At 41.3% G+C, this 11803-nt stretch overlaps 2 protein-coding genes across 6 annotated transcripts; one reads left to right on the plus strand and one right to left on the minus strand.

Moving 5' to 3' along the window:
- Positions 1–1357: 1357 nt before the first annotated feature.
- On the plus strand, positions 1358–5505 carry LOC111806713 (polygalacturonase At1g48100). Of its 2 annotated transcripts, XM_087128759.1 has the most exons (7): positions 1358–1571; positions 1620–1976; positions 2044–2211; positions 2902–2946; positions 3038–3245; positions 3320–3401; positions 4704–5505. In XM_087128759.1, exons 1-7 carry the CDS (start codon positions 1389–1391, stop codon positions 5203–5205), a joined length of 1545 nt encoding a protein of 514 aa, XP_086984885.1. In that variant the 5' UTR covers positions 1358–1388; the 3' UTR covers positions 5206–5505. The 2 variants fall into 2 exon arrangements, with proteins under 2 accessions (XP_086984885.1, XP_023547907.2); XM_023692139.2 differs by having other exon boundaries at positions 1358–1976.
- Positions 5506–6890: 1385 nt separating this feature from the next.
- Positions 6891–11287, minus strand: LOC111806856 (YTH domain-containing protein ECT4). 4 transcript variants are annotated; one of them, XM_087128950.1, is made up of 8 exons: positions 11086–11287; positions 10072–10250; positions 9924–9997; positions 9366–9830; positions 9079–9132; positions 8587–8994; positions 8288–8500; positions 6891–7827 (listed from the first exon to the last, which is right to left on the minus strand). In XM_087128950.1, the coding sequence occupies exons 2-8, from the start codon at positions 10157–10159 to the stop codon at positions 7186–7188; spliced, it is 1944 nt and encodes a 647-aa protein (XP_086985076.1). In that variant the 5' UTR covers positions 10160–10250; positions 11086–11287; the 3' UTR covers positions 6891–7185. The 4 variants fall into 4 exon arrangements, with proteins under 4 accessions (XP_086985076.1, XP_023548126.2, XP_023548125.2 ...); XM_023692358.2 differs by adding an exon at positions 10398–10488 and having other exon boundaries at positions 8587–9132; positions 11086–11286; XM_023692357.2 differs by having other exon boundaries at positions 8587–9132; positions 10072–10239.
- Positions 11288–11803: the final 516 nt, after the last annotated feature.

The raw sequence follows: 11803 nt of genomic DNA on the forward strand, positions 1-11803 counted from the left end.
CCATCCAAATCTAACAAGTACGACGGTAGTTATGAAACGGAGACTGAGGTTCCTTTTGGCCTTGACAGGTGGAAGTTGGAGAACCAGGAGATTTGAAAAGAGCAGCCCGTGAGGAGGAGGGATTATAATTCCATAGAAGAATATACAGAATTGAAACCAAAACGTGAACACAAGGCATTTACCAGAAAAGCTAAACAACAAAACAAGATACAATCACGAGACTCTAACTCTGCCCCTCTCTCTACATTACCTTTTCTTTCTCACTTTTTGCACTTTCCATTCTTTTTCACATCAATTTTCTGGTCTACAAACGCCTACACTCTGTACCCGCCCGCCATCTCGCCTTTGTTGTCGATATTTCACCTACCCTTCTCGACTGATTTTGTGAGATCCCACAAGTTAGACACTAGCCATGTGCCAGTGAGGAAGCTCAACCCCGAAGAGGGTGGACATGAGCTAGTGTGCCAGCGAGGACGTTGGGCTCCAAAGGAAGATAGATGGGGGAGTCCCATGTTGATTGGAGAAAGGAACGAGTGCTAGCGAGGACGCTAAGCCCCCGAAAGAGGTGGATTGTTAGATCCCACATCGGTTGGAGAGGAGAACGAAACATTCTTTATAAAGGTGTGGAAACCGCTTGAAAGAAAAAGCCTAAATATGACAAAATCTACTTGCAGTGGACTTCGAGTGTTAAAGATTTTCTGAAACAACACTTTTGGTCCTTAAAACGTAAAAGGACTGAAAGTTTAACCTGTAACAACTTAGTCTCGAACATTGCCCAGAGCTTTATTATGTAACAATTTGATCTCTATTCTTCAATCAACAATTTATCCGTCCTCATGCCACAACGAAGGCAGTGGAAGGAAAACGCTTTCAGTTCCAACAACCAACAAGGAGCACCTCAGTATACGATCGTACACAGTAACTAAGTATCCTATCACACCCAAGGCCAACTTCAATTCACCAAACCAACATTCATGTCGTATAGTGATTGTGAACTCATACGAAGATATTAAGTAGTTAGAAAGTTGCCAATTTACCAAGACTAGAGCCATTAGCCGATGGTTAAGGTTAAATACAGTAGACTCCTCCTTTAAAAGTACAAAGACTAAATTTTTACCACCAAAAGTAGCGTAAAGACTAATTTGTTACTTTTACGACGTGGACCGACCAAAAGTGCTCAGAATCCAACAGAGCCTGAGATCTCTCTCTCAGGACCTGCCATGTTCATTCCATGCAAATGAACTGCAGCCATATAACCTATCATTTATAATTTACTTTTACTATAATACCCTCCCCTGCTCGTCGACAAGTGTTCTCTTTCTATAGGTCAGTACTTTTCTTTCTTTCTATATATATAAAGCTTCTGTCCAGCCATAGCTTATGGTTCCATGGAGTTCAATAGGACTCTCATTGTAGTGGCTTGGATTACAGCCATTGTGTTGGTGCAAAACTGTAACAATGTTCATGGAAGGTACCATTTTCATAAGGGACAAAGGACACAGAAGCCTGCTGAAGACCCTTGTTCTGATGCACCGCCGCCTTATTCACCACCGGAGGAGCCAGCTCCTTCTAGTCCAGCTGAGTCAGCATCTCCAAGTCCAGCTGAGTCAGCATCTCCAAGTCCAGCTGAGTCAGCTCCTTCTAGTCCAGCTGCGTCAGCTCCTCCAATTCCAGCTGAGTCAGCACCTTCAATTCCAGCTGAGCCAGCTCCTTCAACTCCAGCTGAGTCAGCTCCTTCAGTGCCAGCTGATCCTTATCCTGATGGTCCTGGAAACTCCACTGCTGACTGTGTGTTTGATGTCACTGATTTTGGAGCAGTTGGGGATGGTTGTGCTGATGACACTGCTGCCTTCAGGGCAGCATGGAAAGCAGCCTGTGCTGTAGAATCTGCCACTCTTTTAGTTCCTTCGGATCGTTGCTTTAAAATTACTTCGACTATCTTCACCGGACCTTGCGAACCGGGACTCGTGTTTAAGGTTAGTAGTGTTACTTCAATTTTGAATCTTTGGGTCTGTTTGGAATGACTTTTTATGAATTTCGTAGGTGGATGGGACCCTGATGCCACCGGATGGACCGGAGTCGTGGCTGAAAACGGACAGTCCAAGACAATGGCTTGTGTTTTACAGGTTGGATCAAATGACATTGACTGGAAGTGGAACCATTGAAGGGAATGGCCAGAAATGGTGGGAGTTGCCATGCAAACCACATAGGGTACCTGCATTGCATTTATTTCACTTCACTTTTTGTTTGCTTGCTCTTGAATACCTCTTTATTTATGTGAGATCCCACGTCGGGAGAGGACAAAATAGTCTTTATAAGGGGTGTGGAAACCTTTCCCTAGTAGACGTGTTTTAAAGAATACAATATCTGCTGGTGGTGGGCTTGGGCTGTTACAAATGGTATCAGAGTCAGACACGGGGAGATGTGTCAGCGAGGAGGTTGAGCTCTGAAGGAGGGTGAACACGAGACAGTGTGTCATCAAGGATGCTGGCCCCAAAGCGGGTGGATTGGGGGGTCCCACATCGATTGGAGAAGGTTTCCACACCCTTTGGGGGCCCAACATGCTCACTGGCACACCTCCCGGTATCTGGCTCTCATACCATTTGTAACAGCCCAAGCCCATTACTAACAGATATTGTCCGTTTTGGCCCGTTACATATCACCGGTTAGCTTCACGATTTTAAAACGCATCTACTAGGGAGAGATTTCCACACTCTTATAAGAAATGTTTCGTTCCCCTCTCCAACTGATTTGGATTCTCACAATTAGTTGGAAAGGGAAACGAAACATTCCTTATAAGGGTGTGGAAACAAGGTTTTAAAAACCTTTAGAAAAAGTTCAAAGAAGACAATATCTACTAACTGTGGGTTTGGACGGTAACGACTTAACTGTTCCTTGCAGGGTCCAAACGGGTCGACTCTCCCCGGACCATGTGACAGCCCTGCGGTGAGAATACAAAAAGCACATTTTCAATCTTCATCCAATACATATGAACCACAAAGGGTGACTCAATTCTGACATCATTTGGGTTTTTCAGCTGATAAGATTCTTCATGAGCACCAATTTGGCAGTGAATGGGTTGAGAATCCAAAACAGTCCACAGTTCCATATAAAATTTGATGGCTGTGAAGATGTTCTTATACAAAAGCTATCAATATCTTCCCCAAAGCTCAGTCCCAACACTGATGGCATCCACATACAAGATACCAAAGGGGTTGGAATATACAACTCCATCATATCCAATGGTATCAAACTTTGATCAATGACTTACTCTTTTCAACTATCAACCTTTTTTTGCTGATATGGTTTGAAAACATAGGTGATGACTGCATTTCAATTGGGCCTGGCTGTACCAATGTGGACATTGAAGGCGTCACTTGTGGGCCGGGTCATGGAATTAGGTACCAACTGTAATAGCTCAAACCTACCGCTAGCAGATATTGTCTTCTTTGGGTTTTCCCTTTCGAGTTTTACCTCAAGATTTTAAAACTTGTCTGTTAGGGAGAGGTTTTCATGCCCTTATAAGGAATGTTTCGTTCCCCTCTCCAACCGATGTGCGATCTCACAATCCACCCTCTTCGGAGCCTAGCGTCCTCGCTGGCATATCACCCTGTGTCTGGCTCTAATACCCTTTATAATAGCCCAAACCCACTTCTAGCAGATATTGTCCTCTTTACTTTTCCCATTTGGACTTCCCCTCAAGGTTTTAAAACGCGTCTGTTAGGGAGAGGTTTCCACACCGTTATAAGGAATGTTTCATTCTCTGTCCACCCGATGTGGGATCTCACAATCCACCCCGTTGGGAGCCTAGCATCCTCGCTAGCACACCGCCCTATGTCTAGCTTTAATACCCTTTGTAACAGCCCAAACCCACCGCTAGCAGATATTGTCCTCTTTACTTTTCCCTTTTGGACTTCCCCTCAAGGTTTTAAAACGCGTCTGTTAGGGAGAGGTTTCCACACCGTTATAAGGAATGTTTCGTTCTCTCTCCACCCGATGTAGGATCTCACAATCCACCCCATTGGGAGCCTAGCGTCCTCGCTAGCACACCGCCCTGTGTCTGGCTCTAATACCCTTTGTAACAACCCAAACCCACCGCTAGCAGATATTGTCCTCTTTACTTTTCCCTTTTGGACTTCCCCTCAAGGTTTTAAAACGCGTCTGTTAGGGAGATGTTTCCACACCCTTACAAGAAATGTTTCATTCCTCTCTCCAACCAATTGTAAGATCCCACATCGGTTGGAGAAGGGAACGAAACATTCCTTATAAAGGTATGGAAACCTCTCCCTAGTAGACACGTTCTAAAACCATGAGGCTAACGGCAATACGTAACAGGCCTAAGCGGACAATATCCGCTAGCGGTGGGCTTAAGCTGTTACAAATAATATAAGAGCCAAATACCGTGCGATGTGCTAGCGAAGACGCTGGCCCCCCAAGAGGGGTGGATTGTGAGATCCCACATCGGATGGAGAGGGGAACAAAACATTCCTTATAAGGGTGTGGAAACCTCTCCTTAGTAGACGCATTTTAAAACCTCAAATGAAAGCCCGAAAGAAAAAACCCAAAGAGGACAATATCTACTAGCGGTGGGCTTCGACCGTTACAAACTAACAATCCATCAATGTCAATCTCCACTTCTTCGTCTTAACACAATCAAACATAGAGTAACTAATGGTTGTATGTTTGATTTTGGAAAAGAGCAGCATAGGGAGCCTGGGAGTCCACAATTCCAAGGCATGTGTATCCAACATAACAGTAAGAAACGCAATGATTAGAGAATCAGACAACGGTGTTAGGATCAAGACATGGCAAGGAGGGTCGGGCTCAGTGAGCGACATCTCGTTCGAGAACATACAAATGGAGAATGTTAGGAACTGCATCATAGTAGACCAATACTACTGCTTAACAAAGGATTGTCTGAACCAGACATCAGCTGTGTTTGTGAACCAGGTCTTGTACAAGAACATCAAAGGAACATACGACATGAGGAACACTCCAATTCACTTTGCTTGCAGTGACACAGTGGCCTGCACAAACATTACCATGTCTGAAGTAGAGTTGCTGCCACATGAAGGCGAGCTGGTGGAAGATCCTTTTTGTTGGAATGCATTTGGGGTTCAGAAGACATTGACCATTCCTCCCATTGATTGCTTGCAAGAGGGTGAGCCTCAGAATGTTGCAGAGACCCCTGAATATAGCTGCTAAAGAGTGCCACAGCAGAGCCAGGCAAGAGCCATTTTGAGCAAATGGGTCTTGTTTATTGTGGCTTAGGCTCCAAGTTCATCCCTTTCTGGGTTTGTTTTTAAGCTTCCCATATTGAGTGATGTGATGCGCTGTTGTAGAATGTAGAATAAAGAGTGAGTCTTTCTCTTGTTGAGATGTATAAGTGAGTTAAGGGACTGAATGTCTATAAGCAACCAATAGAATATAGTTTGATATTGGGCTGTGAATTTGATATCATTAGAACAAGAAGATGAGGCGGACATTGTTGCTTCTTTGTTTGTTTCCATGGTATTCCTAACACCGTGCAAAACATTGGCAATCGAAATTCTGAGATTCCACATTAGTTAGAGAGGAGAGCGAGGACTTTGGACCCCAAAGGGGGTGAGTTGTGAGATCTCACATCGGTTGGAGAGGAGAACGAAGCATTTGTTTATAAGAGTGTGGAAACCTTTTCCTAGCAGATGCGTTTTAGTTCGAAAGAAAAAACGCAAAGAAGACAATATCTGCTAACAGTGGGCACTCAAAGAGTATAATGTCCTCTCAAAGAGGATAATATCTACTAACGGTGGGGCTTGAGGTGTTACATTGCAAATTCATCCCGACCAATTACACTGAAAATGGACAACACAGCCAACCCTTCTGGGATCAGACTTCAAAACAGAGAGATGATAACCCAAAGTGTCTGTCTGAAAACATACTTGAGTGACTGAAGCCTTTCCATTGAACTACTTCCAGCATCTTGAGTGTGAATTATCGGGTAGTCGGGCACGCACTCTAGCTGTTTAGACTCTATAGGAACAAGTTTGAACTGATGGACTCAAGGATCAAGCTATGCAATGATGAAGAATCTCTTTGCTATCACTCAAATGTGATAGATGGGTTAGAAATCATGATTCTCTACAATGGTATGATATTGTCCACTTTGAGCGTAAGCTCTCGTGGGTTTGCTTTTGATTTCCCAAAAGGCCTCATACCAATAGAGATAGTATTCCTTACTTATATAAACTCGTGATTCTCCCATTAGTTAGCTAACGTGGGAGTCCCCTCCCAACAATCCTCCCCTCGAACAAAGTACACCATAGAATCTCCCTTGAGGCCTATGGAGTCCTCGAACCTCCCCTTAACTGTGACTCAACTTCTTCTTTGGAGCTCTCGAACAAAGTACAGTTCAACACTTAGTCACTTTTGACTACACCTTCAAGGCTCAACTTTTTTTTTTCGACATTTGAGGAATTTGTTGACATGATTAAGTTAAAAGCATGACTTTATACCATGTTAGAAATCATAACTCTCCACAATAGTATGATATTATCCTTTTGAGAGTATGATATTATCCTTTTGAGCAAAACCCTCTGAGCATAATCTCTCTGATCTTTCCTCTTAATTAGCTAATGTGTGATCCTCTCCCAACAATCCTAGACAAGATGGGGTATAAACAACTATGAATATACAACCTATATAAATTCAAATTAAACAACTTAAAATATTAAACAATTTAACTCAACTGAACACCACATCCTAAGGCCTTGTAAAAATATAACCAAGAACTGTTGTGTAAATACTCAAAACAACCTTCTAATTATACTCTAAAATATTAAATTCCAAGTAGATAAATTAATTGCTAACTTACATCCCTGTCTTCTTCCGTCCCAAACTTGCAACAAAAATCTCAGAATCAACGCTTATTAATTACAAAAGAGAAGATTCCTTTGGTAGTTCAACTTCAAAACAAATTTTCACAACATTATATATTTAAGATGTATGGGGAAATGATGAAGCGGCTGATAATACATTTGGAAATTTCAATTGCTTTAGTAAAACATCAACATGCCACAAAGAAGAAACCCAGCAAACACCCACCAACTACTACATCACAACATTGGCCAAATAAACGAAGACAATCGCGATAATAGCGTCTAAGGCCGCCCGAAATTTTCCAGTATACCGTTTCGACTATTTCCATCAGTTTTGTTGAGCCCCATTTTTGAGAACTGCATCTTCTTTGCAAAGCTGCAGAGCTTTTGGATCGAGCGGAATGGTTCCCACCGTCAAAACATCAGAAGGTTCAGTGTTATATCCATTAACTTCGATCGGCATTGAGCCTACAGTGACAACTTCAGCGTGCTTGGAATTTGCATCACTCGCAGCAGCTGGTGTACCACCCTCCAAAGGCTTCTCAGCCACTTTCTGGCCAATTTCAAGAGATTCCATCTTCAGAGTCGACGAAACATCAACTTTTTCGCCATCATCGTGCTTGGGGGGATTTTCCTTCACTACCACAGCACCAGTATTGCCAGGATTTGAGTAGACCTGCTGCTCAGCTCTCGAGGCTACACTCCGTTCCAACACCCTCGAACCATCGTTGGTCTTGTTGAGGTTCTTATCATCTCTCAAAGGCAGCTCAATTACACAATTTAGCTGTCGACTATGATCTAATGCAGGTACAAAATATGGGCGCTCAAGCCTTCTAATAACCAACCTCGCTTTCTCCTCCTGCATGATCTTCTGACGGTTTTCATAATAAATGAAGTCGTCGAGTAAAGAGGTCTTTAATGTATGACTCTTGAATAATTTTAGCATCTCCAGACCTTTTTTAAACGGTATCTGCAAAAGAAAATATAATTAGTTAACATATTGTTTGAAAGAAGTTAGAACCAATTTGACTGTTCAAAAACAAGTACTGGCACTTAGTTCCGCTACTAACTAGATAGTAAATCAATTCTAGAGTAGGACGCCAATCAAATCAAATTATCAAGGAACACATCAAACTTCCAAAATATTGGCACTTCACTCCTCTACTAACAGTTTCAGCATCAAAAAAGAACACCAAGTAGCAAGGCTATGCTTTCCATAAACGCTTCAATAGAATCACATCCACAAGAAGTTCGATCAATCCACAAGACTTATGAATGCAAATGTAACCTATCAGAGGGTGGCAAGATATCCAAATTACTCCTAAACAGAACATAAGAACATGGATGGTACGCTGCCGAACTAATCGAAGAAATATTTTCTACGAATAAAGATACTACTAGACTGAATAGAAAATAACAAATCTACTTACCTCTTGAGTATCTCTGCTATTAGTAACGGGTTTGTTCTCATTATTCTCCAAAATGACATGCCTAAAGTAGTTGTTTGGCACATCTTTGATAATGTGCCACTTAACAGGGAAGCTTCCATTCCATTTATCCTGCTGCCAGAAATCCATATCCCTGTTGAAGTCCACAGGGCCAACCATCTCTGCTACACCACAGAACTGACCACTAGCATTGACCTATATAGAAAGAAATTAAATCAAAAACCTCAAAGGAAAAAAGAATATTTAATATCAGAAAATCTGAAAAGAAACAATGAACTTACAGAGAAAAAAAGGAATACAGGACAGCTTCTTGATTTTGCTGAAACTATTCTCCGTGCATCTTCGTATGCAAAATTCAGTTTCTTATTCCCATTGGGAGTAGACGACCAAACATTATACTTAATGCTCTTGTGAACATCATCCTCACTGTAAGATTTTATTACAAAAAATTTTGCATCCGCATATTCAATAGGAAAATCATCCTTATTATATTGATCTGTGTAGATAATAATGTTTCCATCTGCATTACCATCTCCAGCCTTGGTTGTGTAGGCCTTCAGAACAAGTTGGGTTTTAGATCTGCTGATTCTAGGACCTCGATTCTGCTCACTTAAAGCATCTGGATTAGCATTTGCACCATCCAGAACTCTACCAACTTGAACCTTAGGCTGATGTTTAGGGATCACAGCCTGTCCATGAGCACTTGATCGAAAGTCAGAAAATGCATTATTGATAGGACGAGGTACTCTCAATTGACTATGTTGAGACACAACCTTTCCATTTGAAATGTCATCTACTGGTTGAAGTGAACCATAAGCACCCCTACCCTGTAAGCTCAAATTTCAAAATCCCAAAAATTTCCATTAGTCACTGAAAGTGAAAAGAAATTTGCACATGCACACAACATCTACAGTGTAAAACTAATTGAATAGGTCATCTCAACCATACTCGCTGCAACAATAAACAAATCAAACCATAAGAAACAGCATGGACCATGAAAATTCCTTCCAAGCAAGTACAAAAAAATTACCTACAATACAAGAAAAACATTTGAACTTACCTGAAAAACGCGTGATGAAACTGATCCAGCATGACTACCAGCAGAAATGCTACCAAGTGTTGAACTTTGCTTACTTGGACCAACATTTGCTCTTGGCACTTCTGATAACCTTGCAAAAGAATTTCTCTGGTCTACAGCAGGTTTGGAGGGGTTACTAGAATAGCTTCCAGAACTCTCATTTTTTTGTATTCTTCCATTTCCATTCGATCTATTGATTGAAGGGTCAACCAAGCCGATGGAACTATTGGGGACAATATCTGGCTGGACAATAACAGGGACATAAGCAGGAGAAGAAACGGAGCTGTCGTAAGAAGGAATGGTGTAATATTGTTGGGCCCCTAGATATGAACCATCTGGTCCTATCACAGCACCATGTATGTAAGGATTATACGGGTTGTATTGAGACTGTGCATATCCATAGCTTGGCGTATAATATACATAAGATGAATTCTCATTTTGAGCACCCTGGAACAAGAGAGAAAATAAGGCCATAAAAAACAAAGTTTAAGTTTGGGTGCTCAAGCAAGAAAATATAAAATGCAAATATCTATTACTCACTGCGTATTGGATATCTGGACCATCTAAACCAAAAATCCGAGAATGGTCCTCCCATTCGCCAGGTGATTCAAATCCTATAATAGTCAAGACACAAGTAAGTCATCATAACATCATTTAAATTGCTACTTCATATGTTCGTGAAGATTACCTGTACAGTAATAACCATAATTGGCGGCAGTAGGATAATAAACACCCTGATCAAAAATAAACTCAGGGGTGGCTCCTTCACTGTACATGTTTCACTTGGCTCAAGAAACAGATTTATCAAATATTGCTCGATTCAATGCCTTCACAGTGAAGTCAAGATTGAGAGAATCTACAGAACATCTGAACCCAACGCGAGGCCCAAAAAGAGAACAAAAGATAAAAAATTAGAAGTTGTACTCAAACAGAATTATTCAAGATAAGCAGAAAATAAAACATATTGAGCATTCCAAATCCAAAGTACCGAAAACAAGGGAGAAATAATGTTACCAAGCAATTAAATGACAGACTCCGTATAAAGGATTTCTGACTTCGTACAATCAAGAACCGGACTCCAATGAAGCAAGTTTCAACGGATGGTCTAAAAAAACAAATGGTCTTATTAACTTTAAAAACCCCACTAAAATGAAAATAAACTACTTCCCTGATGGCAAATAACAAAGAAACTCAAATGAATGACTTCTTCTAACAACCTACAAGCTAAGGTTAGCAATTACGGGGAAGAAGGCAGCAGCAAGTCAGAGCCACTATGTAGTTGACTAAACGGCCAGATAAAAGACTCGTCCTTGACTCAAGTCCCTGAACATCAAAACTTACCGAGAAGTAAAAGTAATTAACAGTAAAATACTGGAATCTAAGTCAAACATCCACTTTCTCATCCAATACCTCGAGAAACACAATCAAGTAAAACAAAACAAACCAACAACGAAAGCCCAATTGAATATAACAAGAACACAGCTCAAAATCAAAACACATCGAGTAAAGTTACTTTCCAAGGAAATTTCCACCATAAGGAATCGACAGAACAAGAAAATTCAAACTCCCAATTAGTAATCGCGTAAAGAAACATTCAAAAACAGAATCAGGCAAGGAAAACGAAAGATGATAGAAATTTGAAAAGGAAGAGAAAGGGGCGATTACAGAGAAGTAAAGAGCAGGGGAGAGAGTGAAATAGTACCAGAGAAAAGGTAATTGGAGCCATGAAAAGGCCCTACAGCGGTGGAGACAGAGATTGAGATTGAGAATTAAGAAGAAAAGGGCCGGGGTTTCTGCAACATGGGAAGGGATGAAGAAGAAACCCTAACCGCGAGGGGAGGAAGAGGAAGAAGAAGGAGAAGAAGGAAGGAGAAAGAGATGGAAAAAGGGGGGAATTTGGGAGGGCGGTATTATTTTGCGTGTGTAAAGAAAGAGGAGATTCCAAGGCTCTACGCAGCGTATCCCTTGTTTGACGAAAATACCCCTAATGACTTTATGAAATTACAATTTTACCACTAGTAAACCCAATGGACTGGACTAGGCCTACGTGGCTGATCATTACCCTTTTTGAAATTACACTGGTTGACTAAAATACCCCTAATGACTTTTTCAAATTACAGTGTTACCACTTGTAAACCCAATGGGCTGGACTAAAGCTCTACGTGGCAGATCATTAGAGTTCTTTGAAATTACATGGTTGACGATAATACCCCTAATGACCTTTCGGAATTACAATTTTGCCACTAGTAAACCCAATGGACTGGACTAGGCCTACGTGGCTGATCATTACCCTTCTTGAAATTACACTGGTTGACTAAAATACCCCTAATGACTTTTTCAAATTACAATTTTACCACTACTGAACCCAATGGGCTTGACTAAGGCTCTAGTGGCAGATCATTAGTTCTTTGAAATTACAT

This window comes from Cucurbita pepo, chromosome 12 (assembly GCF_057944985.1).
Source record: "Cucurbita pepo subsp. pepo isolate OVF chromosome 12, ASM5794498v1, whole genome shotgun sequence".
Classification (NCBI taxonomy): domain Eukaryota; kingdom Viridiplantae; phylum Streptophyta; class Magnoliopsida; order Cucurbitales; family Cucurbitaceae; genus Cucurbita; species Cucurbita pepo.

Bases quoted from the DNA above. Each gene is read 5' to 3' on its own strand.
- LOC111806713 (XM_023692139.2), top strand. From the start codon at position 1,389: ATGGAGTTCAATAGGACTCTCATTGTAGTGGCTTGGATTACAGCCATT. The intron at 2,947-3,037 runs GTGAGAATACAA...TGGGTTTTTCAG, and splicing joins GACCATGTGACAGCCCTGCG to CTGATAAGATTCTTCATGAG. The intron at 3,246-3,319 runs GTATCAAACTTT...TTGAAAACATAG, and splicing joins CAACTCCATCATATCCAATG to GTGATGACTGCATTTCAATT.
- LOC111806856 (XM_023692357.2), bottom strand. From the start codon at position 10,159: ATGTACAGTGAAGGAGCCACCCCTGAGTTTATTTTTGATCAGGGTGTT. The intron at 9,831-9,923 runs GTGAGTAATAGA...CTCTTGTTCCAG, and splicing joins GTCCAGATATCCAATACGCA to GGTGCTCAAAATGAGAATTC. The intron at 9,133-9,365 runs GTAAGTTCAAAT...TTGAGCTTACAG, and splicing joins TTTCATCACGCGTTTTTCAG to GGTAGGGGTGCTTATGGTTC.